This window comes from Neovison vison, chromosome 7 (assembly GCF_020171115.1).
Source record: "Neovison vison isolate M4711 chromosome 7, ASM_NN_V1, whole genome shotgun sequence".
In the NCBI taxonomy this organism is placed as follows: Eukaryota; Metazoa; Chordata; class Mammalia; order Carnivora; family Mustelidae; genus Neogale; species Neogale vison.
This window is the reverse complement of record NC_058097.1, coordinates 104,255,327-104,276,145: the sequence shown is the minus strand read 5'-3', so window position 1 is coordinate 104,276,145 and position 20,819 is coordinate 104,255,327. Positions and strand designations below refer to the sequence as shown.

At 44.9% G+C, this 20,819-nt stretch overlaps 1 protein-coding gene across 8 annotated transcripts in view; it reads right to left on the bottom strand.

Annotated features, from left to right (window-relative positions):
- Nucleotides 1-807: 807 nt before the first annotated feature.
- The window catches only part of HTR3B (5-hydroxytryptamine receptor 3B), a 49,845-nt gene continuing 29,833 nt past the window's right edge, over nucleotides 808-20,819 (bottom strand). For 6 of the 8 annotated variants that reach the window (XM_044257869.1, XM_044257871.1, XM_044257865.1 and 3 more), the window contains 7 exons: nucleotides 13,337-13,381; nucleotides 12,900-13,009; nucleotides 12,297-12,466; nucleotides 11,601-11,758; nucleotides 3,065-3,275; nucleotides 2,748-2,930; nucleotides 808-1,573 (listed from right to left, as the gene is read on the bottom strand). In XM_044257869.1, the coding sequence (XP_044113804.1) occupies nucleotides 1,338-1,573; nucleotides 2,748-2,930; nucleotides 3,065-3,275; nucleotides 11,601-11,758; nucleotides 12,297-12,466; nucleotides 12,900-13,009; nucleotides 13,337-13,381 (1,113 nt within the window). In that variant the 3' untranslated portion in view covers nucleotides 808-1,337. The remainder of the gene's footprint in view (nucleotides 1,574-2,747; nucleotides 2,931-3,064; nucleotides 3,276-11,600; nucleotides 11,759-12,296; nucleotides 12,467-12,899; nucleotides 13,010-13,336; nucleotides 13,382-20,819) is intronic. The other 2 variants (XM_044257866.1, XR_006385599.1) reach the window with 2 other exon arrangements.

The window sequence follows — 20,819 nt, the reverse complement described above, 5'->3', positions numbered from 1 at the left end:
TCTGGCCAAGTGTCCACAGTCATGTGGGTAGCATGGGCTGAATTGTGTTACCTGCCCCCAAATTCACATTGAAATCCTAACCCCCCAGTGCCTCAGAATGTGCATCTGGAGTAGGGCCTTTAAAGAGGTGGTTCAGGTTAAATGAGGCTGTTCATGTGGGCCTTAATCCAACAGAGTTGTTGTCCTCATAAGAGGAATGCAGACACAGATTCGGACACTGCAAAGGGAAAGCCACCTGAGGACACGGGGATAGGCAGCCAGCTGTGGGCCAAGGACAGAGGCCTCAGAAGAAATCAACTCGGCTGACACCTTGATCCCAGTGGGGAGAAGAGACATTTCTTTTTTTTTTTTTTTTTCAAGATTTTATTTATTTATTTGACAGAGAGAGATTACAAGTAGGCAGAGAGGCAGGCAGAGAGAGAGAGGAGGAAGCAGGCTCCCTGCGGAGCAGAGAGCCCGATGCGGGACTCGATCCCAGGCCCCTGAGATCATGACCTGAGCGGAAGGCAGCGGCCTAACCCACTGAGCCACCCAGGCGCCCCGAGAAGAGACATTTCTGTTTAAGCGTCGGAGCCTGTGGTGTTTTGTTATGGCAGCCCTAGCTGACAAATACTAGGACAGTGGATTATAATGTCCTTGAACCCAAGGGCCATGCAGGAAGCCTATCCCCCAGCGCCGTGCCTTACACATGTTGTGTTGATTTGGTCTGAGAGGTTGGTACCGTCTTCCCTCCAGCCGGTGATGGGGTGCAGGCGGAGAGGTGCTCATGGGAGAAGTGGGAACAAGGGCTTCAGGACACGGATATGGTGTATGGTGTGAATCTTGCATTCTGCTTTGTGCAAGGTTGACCCTGGGAATCAAGTCAAGTGAAGAATGATCTGCGACTGATGGATTTTGTACTCTCTGGTGTGCCTGACATAACACCTAGGACTTAACTGACAGTCAGTAAACATTTTTATGGTTGACTGAATGACCAAGAAAGAACTGGGGAATGAAGTGGTCTTTTGCTTAAAGAAAAAACAACCCTCAAAACATGAATGTATGTAATATACCTAGGCATGTTCTGAACGAGATGGCTAATGGTGGTCACTCTGGGGGAGCGAACCAGAATAAGAAGGCAGGCTTCCTTTACACTGTAGACCTTGAGATGTCTGGGCACTTTCTTCCAGAATGCCTGATCCTGGGTCATGCAGTGTCCCCTCAGCTGTGAGCTCCTGCACTGAAGGACAAGAGGCAATAAGAAGTGAGGAGCTTGTTAACCCATGTGCCCCCATCTCCACCCCCAAGGAAACCCTCGAGGCTGCCCCACGTGTCGAGAGCGCAGCAGGCCCCGGTGTTCACAAGCTGGCCCACAGTGCCCACAGGGAGCACAGGGTGACGGCGTAGAGTCCCAGCACCACGGCGTAGGCTTGGAAGAGCAGTCGGTCAAAACGCTGCAGGAGGGCCAGCCACGTAACCTCCTGCTGCTCCGCCTGCTCCCAGGTTTGGAAGTAGGTGCTGATGGACCTCAGCTGGAACCAGACCTCCTTCATGGTCCCTGGCTGGACCTGGTGTTCTTGACAGAAGGGGGGCTCTGCGCGAGAGAGGAAAACATCCCGGGTGAGCTGGGGACTCCCGAGGCTCCCTGGGCTTCCCACCACAGCCGACGGCCTCATCCTACAAGGAAGGTTTGTAGGGGCAACAGGGTGGTGGATTGGGTTGGGCTGGTGGGGCCGGGGGCAGGGCTTTGCTCGAAGAAGCTCTGCAGATGGTGGCAGAGCTGGGTGGGGCAAGAAGCCTGTCCAGGCTACATCTCCCCCGATCCTCTGAGCCGGGGGCCAGCCCCACTGACTCCAGTGGAGCTTTAGGGGCTGGGATGATTTTATTTATTTAATTTATTTTTTATTTTTTAAAGATTTTATTTATTTATCAGAGAGAGAGAGAACGAGCATGAGTGGAGAAAGGTCAGCGGGAGAAGCAGACTTCCCGTCAAGCAGGAAGTCCGATGTGGGACTCGATCCCGGGACTCCAGGATCATGACCTGAGCCAAAGGTAGTAGCCCAACCAACTGAGCCACCCACACGCCCCTAGGATGATTATTTTTAATTGTGTTACTATTTACATATTATAGTATGTTTCATGTGTACAGCATTACACACACACACACACACACACACACACACAATATCACCAGAATAAGTCTGGTTAACCACCACCACCACCACACAGCCACACGTTTTTCCTTGTGATGAGAACTTTCAGGATACACTCTCTTTAGCAGCTTCCAAGTAAACAGTAAAAATACAGAATGCTTCACAAGTCTGCCTCTCATCCCTGAGCAGACCTAACCTCTGCACCATGCCAGTGTTACTACATGTGCGGCCGACGCGAGCCTGGGATAATTCACACACCGGTTCACATGAAGCAACGGGGACCCAAACACATACAAGCCCGTGTGTGCACACACTGGTACTTGATTACTCCAGAGTCAGTCGCTGAGTCACTCCAGCTGACTGGTTAAAAATTGGAAAATACAAACAAAAACAAGCAAAGTCCACTGAAGGCCTGACCTCTAAGCTGAAGCGAGGCTTTCTGGAAAGTCAGCGAGGTCTCCGGAGAGGTCATATCAAGTGCGGCACAGAGACTACGAAGCCAGTGTTCCAGATTTTTCACACAGCAGGACACATGGCCTGGTGCTCCACCAGTGGGAACCAGTGCGGAGAGTGATCAAGCAGGACAGGGTAGGGACCCCAAGGCTTCTCACAAACCTGTTGCCCCAGCAAGCTGGGCTCTGGGATCTGTCCTAGGCCCATCAGCATCAGTGTCCCCTTGAAGGCACAAGAGGGGCCATTCCTGCCCGGCGCTCCACTCGTCATGGAGGAAACTGACCAACAGGATGGACTTAAATAAGCTGATAACCAGGAAGGCCATGCAGACCGCGAAGAAGACCCCTAAGGGAAGGAACCAGAGAGGTGTAAGCAGCCACAGTGTCTGGAGCCCCTCCCTCCCCTGATCTGAAGTGCAACATCAGATCTGTGACGGGAGTCACGGAAGATGGGTGTCTGGTGCCCCCAGGGCTGCTTACCAATCAGAGGGGTGCTCAGTGCGTTCCTGGGCATCTCGTCAGACATGTTGACCCTGAAGACGGTGTAGCCCACCAGCACGCTGGTCTTGAACACAATCCTGGCACGACACGTGGGTGGTAGGTAGAAGCTCCCCAGATCCACGAGCATTAGGAAGATGCTGGGAATCAGCAGGCTCACAACATAGACCAGTGGGCGCCTGCGAATCACCACCTGACCGGGGACAAGGCATCTGGTGAGAAGAGGATCTGTGCTGAGGGACTAGAACCCAGAGTCAAGAACATTCCCTGATGTCCCAACATGTCTGCATAATGTGAAAAAGTTAATGTAGTTTAGAAAAAGATTATTTTGTGGTTTAGAAAACAGAAAAACAAACCTTTAAGCTTTTATGCAGAACTAACGTCACTAATTATAAGAAGATGTGTCTGTTTATTTGCTGCTTGCTGTATGCCAGGCACCAGCCCAAGTGTCTTCTGTTCCCTGTCCTGTTCAATCCTCATGCCCATTTGAAGGGATGGTTATTATTAGCTCCATTCTACAGACAAAGAAACTGAGGTTTGCAGAGATCAAACTGCTTGTTCAAACTCACACAGCTGGCGAGTGAGAAACGGTTTTAAATCCAGGTCTTAAACCCAAATCTTCCTTCTTATGCCACTCATACAACATACTGTACTGCTTTTGGCTTGGCCTGTCCCCCTCTGTGGAATGCGAGCATCTCAGCACCTGTGTGTCTGTCAGAGTCTGGGCAGGACCAAACGGTACCCCTGGGGAATCTGACGAAGGCTTGGCAAAAAGACTGCTGACGAGGGATGGGCAGGCAGAGGGCAGTGCCCCAGATATCTGGGAGGACTGGGTGAGCTGTGTCTCCCCTGAGTCCTGAACGGGTCTAGGGCTGGGAATGTGACTAGAATCTGAGGAGAGAAAGCTGGGTGGAGGCGGCCACCACAATGGAGCTATGGCCCCTTCCTCCCTCTCTGGGGCACAGCCAGCCCTGGTGGTGATTCCACAGGGAGAAAAAACGAAGAGATACAAACCCCGCTCACTCTCTCCTTCTCTCCAACCTCCTCCCATTCCATCCCTCTTCCCATTGGTCGGTGAGGCCAAGGTTCATGTCCAGGGGCACAGGGCAGGAAGAGAAGGGGGGACGCGGATGTAAGTGGGGGCACGGCTGCAGGTCCCCGGCGGGATGGCTGGGCGTACAGACCTGCTAATTGGGTTCTGTAGCTGGGAACTGGAGACCCAAAATGTTGCTCTGTTTTGGCCATTTTGGTACACCTCACTACTCCGGGATGGTGATAGGAAGTGTCTTTGATGAACACACACTATTTTCATCAGGGAATGACAGGACTGCTTCCCCAGGACACTTTGAGGGCAAAACAACAATGAAAAATTCCTCATGGGGCCAGAAACAAGACCTACCTTATTCATGTTCACTGAACAAATGAATGTTCTGAGCCCTTTCCCATTGGATCTGGCGGGGGGGGGGGAATAATGTCTGAAATCTTCTATTTCTCTGATCCACCGAACAGCTGAACGCTTACTGTGTGTCAGATAATATGTGCGATGCTTTTATGCGTATGATGTGGTTTGTTGAATTCTCACTGTGAGCTTGTTGGCAGGTAGTAGAACATCCCCCGGTCTAGATTCTTAAAAATAAAACTCGGCTCCTGAAGTAAGTGGAGTAAGTGGCAAAGCTGGGCAGTGCCCCACATCTGAATCCAAGCCCAGTGTCTCCTCCGCCACAGCTCTTGGCTATAGCTCTTGGCCTGAGCAGACATCTGAGTTGAGTTCAGGGCTCTTCTCCCTCATCTCCATCTTCTGAGGGAGCCCAGGCAGAGGCCAGGGATGGAGGAGAAGGTGGTAGGGAAAAGCTGGGCTGGGCGAGACCTGACATCTACTGCCTTGCAGAAGACAGCGGCGGCCCCAGCCGTTGGGTCTGGGAGCATATCCCAACTCAGTGGAGCCTGGCAGGCCGGAGCCACCTGGGGGACTAGAGTCCAGCTATTGTCTTTCACATTAAGCCCAATTGGCTGCAAACATCTAAAGGAGAGCAACACTCACGCTTTGTAATAATTTGGTTAAAACACATTTCTACCAAAGCACAGTCAACAAGAAAACCACCACCAAATGAACTGTCGTCACCCTGGGCCTCTCGGGTCGTCTTTGTCATGCTGTGACAGAGATGGCTGTGGTCAGCTGGGGCGGGAGGAAGGGAGCTGGCTGGTTGGAGCCCACGCGGGTGTTGTGTGATGGGCCCAGCCTGGGCTATGTGGGGCGATCAAGCCTGTTGTCTCTAGGGGGGAGAAGTGGGAAGTCTCCCCTAGAGATTTCATAGAAGAGGATGAGAAGTGTAAGAACAGCATCCTAAACGAAGTCCAAGTGGGTGGGGGAGTGGGGGTGGGGGAGGGTAAACAGAAACAGCCCAGACTTAGAGGCAAGGGATTCAAGCTCCAGGACCCCTCAATTCTAAGTGCCCATGTGTGCTAGTTTAAGTGATCCTGGCTGTATGTCTTGATTTTCCTTTTTAAAAAAGTACTTGCCTGGGGAGCCTGGATGGTGTAGTTGGTTGAGTGTCTAACTCTTGGTGTCAGCTCGAGCCTTGTTCTCAGTGTCATGGGATTGGGCCCCATGTCAGGCTCTGTGCTGGGCATGGGGTCTGCTGGGGATTCTCTCTCCTCCTTTCCCTCTTCCCCTCCTCTGTCTCTCTTCCACAAAATAAACAAACAAATCCTCTTTTAAAAATTAAAAAAAAAATTAAAAAGCACCTTACTTTTGGCTATGATTGAGATTGGCTGTTTTACTCCAAATAATGCTTCTGTGTAACTAGCACGTGTTTACCTGGTTCCTCTCTAACCAGAGGCTGCTGCAGAGAGTGAATGTAAACCTGGGCCCGAACCAAAGGTGGAACCCCAGTTTTATCAGATTCCATGACCCCCAAGCTGCCAGGGGAGAGGTGTGGCAACGGCCAAGAGGCTCGGAGGCAGGCTTGGCGTCATGAGCGTACCACTTGGGAAGTTACACAGGGGCCAGCACTTAGAAGGGATCGGTGCTTGGTTTCATGCTCTGCTGGGGTGCCATTTTGAAACCAGTAATTTTGAATAGGGCGCCCCACGTTTTCACTTTGTACCTGGCCCCGCCAACCATGTAGCCCACCCTGTCAGGGGGCTATTTTGATCCTGGAGGATGTTTTGTAGCTGAAAGTAGAAGGGAAACTTGTAGCCACAAGGGTGGACAACTAACTCTGCTGTCACACAGAGTAGATGTCTCCCCTGCTTGTGTTTGGATTATACAATCATATAGACCCTCTCTATTGACTTTCTTCAAAAGCAAAGGGCCTTCCTTTTTATTTAGACTGACTTAGGAGCAATATTACTTATGGACTAGACTAATTTCTTCTACAAACCCAGTGCAGCCTAAAGAAATTTTAAATTTTATCACATAGTTTTCAGAAATGGTTTTCATGTCTCATTTGATCCTCAAATCCCTTTATTCTCTTGTTCAAGGAACACTGAGCATGAACAGAACGTCAGGCACTTTTTAAAATACTAGAATTAGAACAGTAAATAGGATAGGTTTCTCCCCTCTCCATCCCGTGGAATCAGCAACTGGGTTCTGGTGGTTGGATGTTTTGGAGTCTGCAGATGGAAAGGAAGTTTGCGCCAGAATGGACCATACCCAGAGTCTGTACCTGACTTAGACAATGAGATGTTGGACCTTCTGAGTTTATATTTTGATTATATTTTGGTCTCAGAGTTGGTGCTGAAATAGGTTGACATCTAAGGATGTTGGTATCCCAATGCATTTTGCACATGTGAGGGACCTGAGTTTTGGGGAGCCAGAGGGCCAGAGGGCAGTGGATTATAATGGCCCAAGAATGACTGTCCTTCCTGGGAGCTAAGAATGACCTTATTTGGAAATGGGATCACCGCAGATACAAAGCGGTTCAGAAGAGGTCTTAGTTCAGTAGGGTGGACCCTTATCCCAGGATAACTGGTGTCCTTATGAGAAGAGAGGAGATGCAGAAAGGAGAATGCCACGTGAGGACAGAGGCAGAGATCAGAGTGATACATCTACAAGCCAAGGACTGCTGGCAGCCGCCAAAAGCTAGGGGAGAGGCATGGAACCGATTCTCCCTCAGAGTTCCCAGGAGGAACTAATTATGCTGACACACCAATTCCTAGCCTCCAGAACTGTGAGAGAATAAATGTATTCCTGTTGTTTTAAGCCACCGATTTGTGGTCCTTTGTTATGGAAGCCTTAGGAAACAAATACAGGTGACTTGCCCCGTAACATGCAGTGATGAATGCCAAAAATGCCCTAGAACATATATGTTGAGTTGTGTGGCAGTGGCAGCTACATATAGGATTAGCCTGTGGTCTCCGGAGTCAGACTGTTCAGGCTCCACAGTCACCCTGTCCCCTTGGGCAAGTTACTCAGAACTGGGGGAGTTCACTTCTCTGTGCCCCCAAATCACCCGTCTGCATGATTTGTACTCAGAGCGCCAATCGCATAGACATGCGAGGATCACATGTTCAAACTCTTCAATGGTGTGTGGTGTCAAATAATGCTCAGTTTTGTGGTTATTATTTCAAGTCTCCCTGGGCCACATTTGAGGCCCATGATGGGTACCAGAAGCCCCGTTTTACTCATGCTTGTGGTCCCAGTGGAGCCACTGAGACTGGCACGTGATAAGAGCTCAAAAGATGTTCGCTGAGTTCTACGGAGTTGAGTCTATGAGTAACGCTACTTTTAGTTCCAATTAGGTGGGAGTGTGGGGTTTGCACAAACAGGGGCTCTCCGGGTGAGGTTGGTCCTCTGAGGGCTGCCTCTCTGCTGGGAAGGAAGGAAAGTCACCTGCTCGGTGAGGCACCGCTCTCCGTGGGACTGGCTCTACCTAGAGCCCATCACTTCTAATGGACTAAAGGAGCTGGTGCCTTTAAATTCCACAGAAAGGGAAGAAAAAGCACTTTAGTTTCAGTCCGTGTTCTCCATTAGACACCCTTCAGGTGTTAGCAATATTATGCCACAATTTCATTATCCATTAAAGCCAGGTAATAATAAGTACACAAAGGTATTTGGAGCCTATTGATGTTAATGAAAGAGATCAATCTAATTCAGAATGTGTGTGTGGAGAGCTCCTTGGAGATGGAATAGGCCCCAAGGTTAGCCTTTAATTGCCTCCTTGATGGCAGACCTACCAGTACTCAAGTTTGCATGACTGTCTTTATGACATAGTTGGAATTTTTGACGCCCAGACTCACGCTTCATACAGAAGCCCATCTTCCTCCTCTCCCACGCCCCTCCCAACATTCCCAATTCGGAAGGAACGGGAAAGTTGCTGCCATGTAAGTGAGGTCCTTGCATAGGAGTGAGAGTTTCCTGGATCTGGACCACGGGTCGGGGGGGATGAGCAGAAAGCTCATGATTCCAGGGGCACTTGAGTGACCCTGGAAAGACTTCTAGGACTCTAAATTCTCTTTCTTCGCTCTCTCCCTTGCTCTCTCTCACGATCTGGTGAATTCAGAAAGATCTTCTATCAGGTTTATTAACTGCATTCAATAGACATCTCAACCAAATTACTCTACCCCAATCTAGAAAGTAAAACTATGTTAGAGAAAGAGGATAGAGGAGGCAACTTTCTTTCTCAAATGCCCCTCTGCATTTTTCCAGGAGCCCCCAGAGGGCTCCCACCTCCTTCCCACATGGACTTTTTGCTCATTGTGAGGATATCTGAGCATTGGGCTCCCAGGAGTTCCCACAGCTGTCCACCCTCTTCCATCCAAAATGAATTCTCACATTTTATTCCTACCTCCTCCCACTTCTACCCTCATCCTTAAAAAACACAAAAAACAAAAAGCTGCCATAAGGAAATCAAATGCTTCCCCTGCTGCTTCTGGTAACCAGCACCTCCAATAACATATTGGAGGTAAGATCCCCTCCTAAGGCTGCTGGACCGGGAGTCAGGTGCACACAGACATCCCCGGAGGCAGAAGGGCCTGTGTTCTGGGCCCTCTGTGGAACAGAGCCTGACTCCAAAGTGTTAGCAGTGCCCGTGTCCTGGAGTCGGTCCATGTCCTGGAGTCAGCAGATAGGACTGCCCGTTAGCTGGAACCAACAAGGCATCCTGAGCATGTGATTTAGTACCAACGGCAGCAGAGTACATCAGGCCCAGAGTGACAACATGTTTAGAACAGATCACTTTCCTTCCCACCTGCGCGGACTTGTCTCCAACCCCCTGCTGGGCAGTCTGGACAGGGCTACGGCACGTGATTAGATTAAGAGGGAGATGGCCCTTTGCTGTCAGGACCCCAGTAGACCCAATGTTGGCACAAATCCGGGCTCTGAATTTCACATCATTGCCCAAGGGCTACTGAAAGACACCAGGACTTGTCAGTTGTTAACTTCAGAGCAGGAGGACTGAGAGTAAGAGAACAAAGTCTGGCCACGGTACACATAGCAGGTGGGGGAGGGGGCACAGAGGCTGAGACAGGTCAGGGAAATAGAGAACTGGGATAGTCACCGAACCCACTTTACGTCTGTTCAGAGCAGCGGAACCGCTGCTGAGTCTGGCTCCCTGCCCTAGGAAAGACGATCTGTGACTCTACTCAGGGTTCCCTCCCTCTTCTGTTCTAGAGGGCCAGGCTAGAAGGCAGCCCTGCCAGATAGCCCACTTCAGCCCCCACCTAGGGCAAAGCTCCACAAGCAGGAAGTCCTATCGCGGTCCACCTCTAGCCTGCGTCCACGTACACGCTGTAAGTGCAGATGCAGCATGGCGGCGAACAGAGCTGGGGGGGGGGTCATTGCTCGTGAGATGCAGGGAAGCTTCTCCTTTCCTTAAATGATCTTTCACATCTCTGTTCATCACATTTAAAATGGAGCTACCAAATAGAAAACCTCTGGCCACTACTGAGAAGACAAACTAATATTCAGGGTAAGGGATGACGTGTAACCACAAGTAATGGCTGCGCTATGGAAAGTGTGTGTGTGTGTGTGTGTGTGTGTGTGTGTGTGTGTCTGTGTCTGTGTGTGTATGCACGCATGCGTGTGCATGACTCCTGTTTACCTGCCCTGTCTCTTGCCTTTGTTTGTCTCGTTCGTGCAGCGTAGGTAATGGTGTGTGCAGCGTTCTCCGGCGCGCTTGCTAGGTGACTGTGCCCCACCTTGCGCGTGCTGCTCCCTCGCATTTCCCTTTAATGCTCTCCATTATTCGGGCTGCATTAATAATGTTTGTGGGCTGATATCTTTAAAATTAATGAGGTGTTTACTCTTAGCCAAGAAACTCATTGAAATTAAAAAAGCTTTCTCTTCTTCCCCTCCTTTTCTCTCGCTTACAAAGAGGTGGACAAACAAGCCACAACACTAGCTTTGCTAGAAACCAAGCAGAACAGGGAAACACCCAAACCCCACCACTGGAAAGGCATGAGTTGTGATTAGTCAGTCATACGGAGTTGGGTTCAAACCACAGCTACTTCTAGGAGGCCCTGATTTAACCAGGGCTTTGCTAGAAAGTTACATAGAACATTTATTAACAATGGAGGGGCATCTGTGCCCTTGAGAATAGCTTATTTCACCCTCTCTTAGCATATAATTACCCAGCAACACAGTACCTAGTCTAGTCTGAACTTTCCCTCTTATTCAAAAGATTTGTTTTCAGGAGAATTCATCTTGGGTATAATCCTGGCCCATCTGTTCCCTATTTTTCAATCAGAGACATTACCTGGCATAAATGACTCCTCCCCACCTGACCACCACCACTATCTGACTTGGTGTGGAAGAGCAGAAATGAACATGAATCATGGGTCGACCAGCTGCATGAACTTGCTGCAAACCACATATCAGGGAAGGGAGAATGGCTGCCTCTGGAGTATAAACCAGCAGGCTTCACTCTCCTACACCCACCTCCCAAGCTCCTGCGAACCAAACCTCCTCATGATAGTGTAGCCAAGTGCATCCCTGGTGGCGCGTCTGAGAAGTCTGGGTAATCACTGAGTCATTGAGCAGCTGTCCTCTCTGGTCCAGAAACCGCCAATAGGTTCCAAGGATCCTGCAGGTGATTTGTTAGCTAACTGCTAGAGACGGTCAAGCTAATAATGATAATTTTATAAATTTGTATCTGGAATTAATAATTGACTCAGTTAAAAACAGGACAATAATGCTGAAGAGACAGTCTTCTCCCAATCTGTTGTTGTTATTATATGTGGGGTTTCTTTTCTTCCCTCTCCATGGCTATTAGGAATGAGGATGTCAGTATGTACCGAAAGGCTTGAGGACGTCTGCTATGGTGGTGGTTCTGGTGCCTGAAAATCAATCTTTTTATACCCACGTAAGGGATATCTGCAGCAGGAGTCCAGGGCCTGTGGCTGAATCTCTGGTCTGGGAAATGCCCACGCCGGGGGGGGGAAGTCCAGAGCCACCAGGGTCATCTGTTCTCGGATGGTCACAAGTGAGAACAAGCAGCAGAGCAGAGACTCCTCAGCCCAACACAGAAGGCCCAGGACTGCCGAGAAGTGGGCAGCCGGGACAGGGAGGAGGACTTACGTGAAACTGAATCTGGGCAGACTCTCCAGCACAGCTCTGTAGGATGTTGTGCGATGAGGACACAGAGAGAAGCTCCCACTCACTGTCATTCAAAAATTCCTTCTTGTCATGCTTCATGTCTCCTCTGCTCCTCAGGAAGGCCAGGTTGACGTCGTGCACTGACAACAACAGAAGCAAGTGACTCCCCCACAGAGACAGGCCTCGATAACAACCTACTTTTCCAACTCCCATTCAAATTCTTCTTTTTACTCCTGCCCCTGCGTGTACAGTCTCACCGAGACAGGGTTCAGTATAACCATTTTGAATTAGGGATAGCGATGTGGAATAAAATCTTTTTAGCAGGAAGACAAAACAAAAGAAAAACAGAAACGAAACCCAGCTGTGAATTTACAGTTTGTATTCCATTATCCGTAGAACACTGGCCCCGGTCCTAGGACTTCTATAACCTTCTCAGAGGCAGCAGAGGTCAAATATTGTATTCCCAAACCAACAGCAGCGGTGAGCTAGGCACAGTACAGGATTTAGTTGGGATGACAACAGAAGCCAAAGGACGGTAAGAAGACACTGAGATTTGCAAAGAGTCAATGATGTGCAAGAACACAATGACCCCGCGGATGGCACTACCAAATGTCACCCGTGTGTGCCAACCCAGCTCAGTGTGTCTCCCAGTAGCAGACTGTGCCTCTCCCAGTTTACCTGTGTGCAGAGCACTACTGAAGGTCAGGCTGCAGTTCTGGATGTCAAACGGAAACGCGTAGGTTTCTAAACTGCATGCAGAGACCACCTGGATAGGCTTAGAGTTCTTAATGGTCCCAGATGAGTTCACATAGACATACGGAAGGTTGGGTGATCCTTCGAAGTCCACACTATGTAAAACACAAGAGACCTCGCTGTTACAGAGAGGGTCATCCCCATTTCAATCCACAGACAGAACTGATTATAAGATGGCAGTGACCACAATACCCAGGACTCACCTAGAAGTGTAAATAAGAATCACATTTCCCATGACATAATTCACCCTGGCAAAGATAATCACTCAGTAATCAGAGTCTCAAAAGTTAATTCACTTGGTGCTCTTGAAACACAGACATAATCCATGAGTAACCTCAAGCATTTGTAATCCAATCTGTATCTTAGATGACATCAAATCATGGTACTTCCAACTTGAATATTCCCAAAACTGTCATCCTCTTCAAGATGAAAACCAAAAAACAGCAGCAATAACTGAAAGTAAGAGCAAGTGGCCTGAACAGTCCAAGTAGGGTTAAACCCCATGGAAATATACCCCAGCACACTTACAGCTCCTTGAGGATGATGTCAGGCGCCCAGATGTCACTTAGAGGTAGAGAGATCTCTCTAATCTCATCAAACATGCTGGGGTTCCAGGATAAAAACTCATCATCCCAAACCTGTAAGGAGTGGCCAGAAAAGAAATTTATCAAAAAGGGGCAATGTTAGTCTCACCAAAGAACTGAAGAGGGATTTGGGTGAATAACCCAACTGATCTGCTTGTTGGCACTGTTAGGGAAGAGGACTTTCCTCCCAGCTCCTAAAGATGGTGCCCCAACCAGAAACCATGGCCATATATCTTACACAAATTCTAATAAATTGGGTCTGCTGCACATCTATGAAGCTAAGTTGCAAACACAAAGAAAATATCTATTCCTTAGAATAATGATATTTTGCAACAGGTTAAGATCAAGGGTCCAGCATACACAGAAGGAAACGTCATTTACCTCATGGTACCATATACTTGTCTTCAATTTTTGGTTCTGTGCGTCCTGCAAGGCAAAGAGAAAATCTGTACCAAATCTTAGAATGTCAATAAATGAAAGTCCAATTCAACACGATGATAATTCAGAGAAAAAACCAAATCTAACTCAATATGTTGATTTTGAAAATTATTGCCTTCACTCTTCAAATCTGAGTATTCTCAGTTCCTATTTATTTACACATGACTGTCACTGTGAACTTTACTATAGTATCTATGACAAAATGGCACCATGACTACATCTGACATCTTGAAGGATTTGCTAATCCCTTTCCTACCCTAATTAGTTACTCTGCCATTAATCAAACTAAAAAATGACATGTAGCCTAGCCAATTCTGGGCTAAAAAGATGAGACCAAGCTTTCATTTGTAATTAAGATATTATTCATAATATTTCAATGAGTGTTATCTCAACTGCTTTTGGCAGCCATTCCTGTTAAGTTACCTTCTGTTTGGATTTCTCTGCTTATCAAACAGACTGAATGAGCTTCATGTAAATGAAGTGTACTTTTGATGATATAGATGTGATTTCCCCATGTCGGCAATGAATAATTTTTTTTAAAGACCCCTAAGAATAACAAACCAAAAAACCTGCTCCTTACTAATTTTTTCATATCTACTGTAGCAAAGAACATTCTAAAACTGCTATGTCCTAAGGAATATCCCACACCATGTACAAATATCAACTCATTAACTCAAAATGGACCATAAACCTAAATGTAAGAGCTAAAATTGTAAAACTTTAGAAGAAGACATAGGAGAGGTGCCTGGCTGGCTCAGTCTGTTAGGCAGCTGACTCTTGGTTTCAGTTTAGGTCATAATCTTGGGGCCCTGGGACAGAGCCCCATGCCAGGCTCCAACCTCAGTGGGAAGTCTGCTTGGGATTCTCTCCCTCCCCACAACTGCATGTGCACACATTCTCTCTGTCTCAAATAAATAAATAAATCGTTTCTAAAAAGGAAGAGAACAAAGTAGATCTTCATGACTTTGAATTAGGCGGTTGATGACACCATAATCACTGCAACCAAAGAAAAAGTAAATGGGACTTCAGCTAAATGAAAAACTTCCATGCTTTAAAGGTAAAGGACAGCTTCAAGAAATAAAAGGACAATCCACAGAATGGAAATAATATGTGCAGATCATATATCTGATCCGGAGTTAATATCCAGAATACATAAAGAATTTCTACAAATTAAAACAAAACAATGACCCTACTTCAAAATGGATATTTCTTCAAAGTGGATATGCAAATGGCTAATACGCACATGAAAAGATGCTCAATATCCCTGCTACGGACCAAATTATGAACTTTGGTCTTGGACTTCCCAGCCTCTAGAACTGTGAGAAATAGAGTCTATGGTACTTGTTACAGCACTCCAAGCCGGCTAACACAATCCCTGATCATTAGGGAAATGCAAATCAAAACCACAGTGAAATACCACTTCACTCTCATTAAGATGGCTACTAAAACAAAACAAAACAAAATCAAACAAAAACAGAAAATAAGTGTTGGTGAAGATGTAAAGAATTGGAATCCTTGTGCACTATTGGTGGGAATATAAAATGGTACAGCTGCTATGGAAAATAGTGGCAGTTCCTAAAAAATTAAAAATAGAATTACCATATGGTCTAGCAATTCCATTCTTTGGTATAAATCCAAAAGAACTGAAAGCAGAGACTCAGTTATTTGCACATCCATGTTCACAGCACCATTAGTCACAATAGCTAAGGGGTGGAAGCAACCCAAGTGTCCATCAAAGATGAATACATAAGCAAAATGTGGTCTATACGTACAAAGTATTTTTATGCGGCCTTAAGAGGGAAAGAAATTCTGACACATGCTACAACATGAATGAACCTTGAGGAGACACCATTTCCTTCCAAGTTTTACAGCGGAGACATTCTGAAATCATGTTTTTAAAATCAGCATTATTTAGTTAGATTTGATTTTCTTGCTCTGAACTGTCATGCTGTTGAACCGGACTTTGATTAACACTGGAAGATGTGGGGTCTGTCTCCCCAGTTAAAGCACAAAGGGCTCAGTTCTAGGTTAGCTGCCACCGATGAGGGTTCCTCACAAACTGGGGGAAGGGGAGACCAGGTTCAAAATGTAGTTTGTCTTACTGGAAAATATAGCTTGTAACCATTCTTTCACAGAAAATATACTTTTAAGGAAATTAAATTTCATTAAAGTTTAATGAAATTTAATTTAATGAAATGTCCTGATCAGTTGTTATGGTGTTTTTTTTTTTTTTAAATGTCTGTCACACCAGGTCATGAATGTGTCACTGACTCAGTCATGGCTGAGGAGACTATTATTTTACTCAGTTGATTCTTATTAACTGCCATGTTGATGCCTTAGCTCATTTTTCTCTTCCTGCCCATTGTTTTGTCATGTTACATGTAACAAGTGTTAAGAATTTTTTCCTAATATATTAAGAGGTGCCTGGGAGCATCTGTCATTCAGCCCTAAAGAACACAATGTCAAAAAGAAGTCTGAGGCTAAAACTGATTTTTTTTTTTTTTTTTTGTCAAAGGAAACAAGTTTCTCAATGCCAGCTGGTGAACATAATTGGTTCTCTGGTGGCATTATTCACAGCTTTTCCCTCTGTGTATCTCTTTCTCTCTCTCTTTTTTCTTTAGATACCTTCCATCTTGCTTGTTAAAAGCAAAGGATATTTCAGAGAATTGGAATTCATTAGTCTTCCTAACAGAGGGAGTCTATTTAGATCTAAATTGGTGGTTAGCAAATATACAGATAATTCCCGCACATTCTTATTTATCTTTCCCAGTTCCAAAGACTATAGAAACAGATGCCTCAACGTCTGGCTAGGAGGCTCTAGTCAATGGACTGTAATACAAAGGTAGCTGAGACTCGGAATTGACAAAACTCAATAGAAACAAATTGAAACTCTTCACTGTTGAGTAGACTATCTCTATAATCAGATTTCCCTAAGGTACTCATAATACCCAGAAATTCTAAGACAAGACTGTAGTCTTTCATATAAACAAAACAGGAGGCAAAACATTATAACAGAAGCAAGATGCTGTGATGGAAACTGTGCTAAAAGCTCTTCACTCCATACAAAAGTTGCCAGCAGCGGATGCACCCAACAACTTATCTATTCCCACCGGGGGTGTTCTGTCTGATTCTGTGCATGATTTCCTTAAGTCCCTCAAAATGGGCCTTGACTCCACGATGAACTTTAGGCTTAGCCCTGCTGAATGTCCTAGAGATGTTTGCAAAGCATATTAGACTATCTTAATCTTAATCTTATTTGATTAATCTTAATCAATTGATTGCTTGACAGATATCTATCCCTGTCTTTGAGGTAAGATATGCTACGCTGCATATTGTGGGAAACATGAACATGAACATGAAGCAAGCCCTTCCCTCAAGCAGCTTATTAATAAACTAGGGTATGTGACATTTTAACAAATAACTCTGTGTGTTAAGAAATATATAGACTTCTGTGGATTTAAAGGAAGGAGACATTGCTGTCAGCTTGCAGATTTGAGAGAAATCTCTTTTGGGAGCTGAGATTTGAAGGATTATAATATTTTACAGATGGAGAATGAAGACAAAGACATTCAGTGGAGGAAACAGGAGACAACAAGGGGTTGGTTTCATTGCAGTATTGAGGAGATAAGGCTAAGGCAGTAGACAGGGATAAAACTAGAGGGATAGAATTTGAGATTTTTCCAGATTTCTGGAGGAAAGTCTGCCAAATCCAATAAGACAGTACTACTGTCTAACGCATTCCAGTAAAAAGTAGTATATTCCACGCCAATGGAGAAAACATATCTTTGAAAAAATAATGGGTGTTCTCCTTAACTACCAGAAAGAATCTGGCTTTATCAGGATAGAGAGAAACAGATAAATTTCAATTTGATATATTTGTTCCAAGAGAAAAATATTAACATAGAAACTTGACTCCTTTTCTCTATTTATCTCCAGCTAACCCTCTAAAGGAAAGCCTGAGCAATTCTACTTTATCTTAATCAATACGAAGCAGAAAGTGGGAGGATAAGGATAGACCTAAAGGTAGTCTTATTCCCTTACTCGAAGTTGATTATCTGTGTGTCTTGGGGTTTTGCAGGATGTGACTCATATCCTGTGTCCTTATTCAAATCAGGCTATTCCTATTGAACAATGACTGATAAACAATGCAGTCGTAATAACCCACTGACAACTAGTAGGGACTAATATTCCCTAAATATGTGAAGATATAGCCCCAGGAAATTAACTCTCAAAAATTTTAGTTCAATATCCAATTACAGAGGAAATTTAAGGGAGTTTTCTGTAAGCTCTATGCTTTCTGGGAGCTTTATGTAAGACTAGGCCTTTGAAGTAGGGGTGGATAGTTCCTGGCACTTCATTAAATATTTTCTAAGATCTTAGAACTGGTACTTTTGCGAAAACTGATTTTTTTTTTTTTTTTGGTGTGCATATCACTTAAATGTTCCTTTTCATAAAGAAATTATGATTAGGGATTTATCTGAGCTGTAGGAAAGTGATGTTAAAATAATTTGTGGGGTGGGCGCCTGGGTGGCTCAGTGGGTTAAGCCTCTGCCTTTGGCTCAGGTCATGATCTCAGGGTCCTGGGATCGAGTCCCACATTGGGCTCTCTGCTCAGCGGAGAGCCTGCTTCCCCTCTCTCTCTGCCTTCCTCTCTGCCTACTTGCGATTTCTCTCTCTGCGTGTCAAATAAAGAAATAAAATCTTTAAAAAAATAATAATAATAATTTGTGGGGCGCCTGGATGGCTCAGTCGGTTAAGCCACTGGCTCTTAATTTCGGTTCAGTCATGATCGTGGGCTCTGTGTTCACCACTCAACCTGCTTGAGGATTCTCTCTCTTCCTCTCCTTTTGCCCCTCCCCTGCGGGCACATGCTCTCTCTCTCTCTTTCTCTTAAATAAATAAGTCTTTAAAAAAATAACTAGCATCAGACAAAAAAAAGTAATTTAAGCCCTGTGATATCAATTATATTTTAAGTTTCAAATTATTTTTTAATCAACTACAATGTCTAAATCTCAGTCAAAAAATCAGAGTCTAGGGGCACCTGGGTGGCTCAGTGGGTTAAAGCCTCTGCTTTCGGCTCAGGTCATGATCCCAGGATCCTGGGATCAAGCTCCGCATGGGGCTCTCTGCTCAGCAGGGAGCCTGCTTCCCCCTCTCTCTCTCTGCCTGCCTCTCTGCCTACTTGTAATCTCTGTCAAACAAAATAAATAAAATCTTTAAAAAAAAATCAGAGTCTATGATTGACAGCACAGCATTAAGATATTAACACAGAAAAATATCTCCATATAAACAAAGAGGAATTGTTAAGTTATTTTAACAAAATACATTAAAATAATAACGTATTGTGGGGAATATAATGTATATAAATGTAAAATTGAAGACAAAAGTAGTACAAAGGACAATGGAGCTGGGAAATGGAATCTTACTGTTTTAAGATTTGTACAGTTTATGTAAAGGACAGTAACATTAATTCTAAGTACACTGTATTAAGTGAATGATGGATATGGAAATCCCTAAAACAACCTCTAAAAAGTAATCTAGAAGGATGCTAAAAAGCCAAGAGAAGAACTGAAGTCAAATATTTTAAAAATGGGGGTGCTTGGGTGGCTCAGTGGGTTAAAGCCTCTGCCTTTGGCTCAGGTCATGATCCCAGGGTCCTGGAATTGAGTCCCGCACCGGGCTCTCTGCTCAGCAGGGAGCCTGCTTCCTCCTCTCTCTTTCTGCCGGCCTCTCTGCCTACTTGTGATCTCTGTCTGTCAAATAAATAAATAAAATCTTTAAAAAATATATTAAAAAATGTTTAATTTACTTTAAGCAAGATGAAAGGGAAAAAAGGAGAACAGCAACAATGACAAAAACAGGTGGGACCACTAGAAAACAAACAGCAAGATGGTTATTGGTAAATGGAGGAGATGCTTCAATTAAAATGCACAGATGGGGGCGCCTGGGTGGCTCAGTGGGTTAAGCCGCTGCCTTCGGCTCAGGTCATGATCTCAGGGTCCTGAGATCGAGTCCCGCATCGGGCTCTCTGCTCAGCAGGGAGCCTGCTTCCCTCTCTCTCTCTGCCTACCTCTCCATCTACTTGTGATTTCTCTCTGTCAAATAAATACATAAAATCTTAAAAAAAAAAAGTTTAAAAAAAATGCACAGATGGACAGGTTAAAAAAAACAATGCCCCAGAATACTGCTCAGCAATGAAACCAAGAAACTCAAGATATGTGCTACATGGGTAAACCTGAAGGGAATTATATCGAATGAAAAAAACTATCTCAAAGGTTGCATGCTGTATGTTTGCATTTACAGAACATTCTCAAAATAACACAATTTCAAAGATGGAGAGAGATTTATCATTTGCTAGTGGTTAGGGCTAGGTGGTAGGGACAGGGGTGTGGAACCAGGCATCCCCTGGTGATGACTGTAAACTTGATGTGTGGTAGCCGTGGTTACAAAGCTACACATGTGATAAAGATACACACACACACACACACGAGTATATGTATAACTAGAGAAATCTGAGTAAGTTCTGTGGATTGAACCAATGTCAATGTTTTAGAGCTGGAATTACACTGCATTGGCCCAAGATGTTAACATGTGGGGACACTGGGTGAAGGGTACATAGAACCTCCCTGTAAATTTATTTGCAACTTCCTGTTAATTTATAATTATTTCAAAAGAAAAGTATAAAAAAAAAAAAGCAAGACCCAACTATATGCTGCCTCCAGGAAAGGACCTTGAATACAATGTCATACGGAGAGACTTAAAATAAAAGGACGGCAAAAACATCCATCGTGCAAGAAGCAAGCATGAGAAAAACTTCAAGAAAAGGATATTACCAGACATGAAGAAGGGTATTTCATAACGACAAAAGGATCCATTCATCAGGAAGACATGGAATTCTCAATGTATACTCACCAAACACAATCGGAGAACCAGACAAAGCACACTTACAGCTGGGGATTTAACACCCCTCACTATGAAATTAATAGAATGCCAAAAATTTTAAAAGTTAGAGAAGGTTTTAATAATACTATCAAACACATTTATCAAATCGATATTTATGGAATAGCACATCCTTCTCTTTAAGATTTTATTGGAGGTTCAAGCCAGTGCAACAGACAATAAAAGGGAAAAGAGGTATAAAGAATAGAGATAAAGAGGCAGAACTGTCTTTATTCACAGACAACGTGATTTTCTACGTAGAAAATCTGAATCCACAAAAGGGCCTATAAAACTAATAAGAGATATAAGGTCACAGGATCCAAGGCCAATGCATCCAAATCATCTGTATTTTTGTATGCTAGCCACAAAGAGATTCATTTAAAAATACCATTTATAAAAATAAAATAAAATAAAATACCATTATAATAGTACTAAAATTGTGAAATACTTAGGGATACATTTAACCAAATATGCGTAAAACACTGAC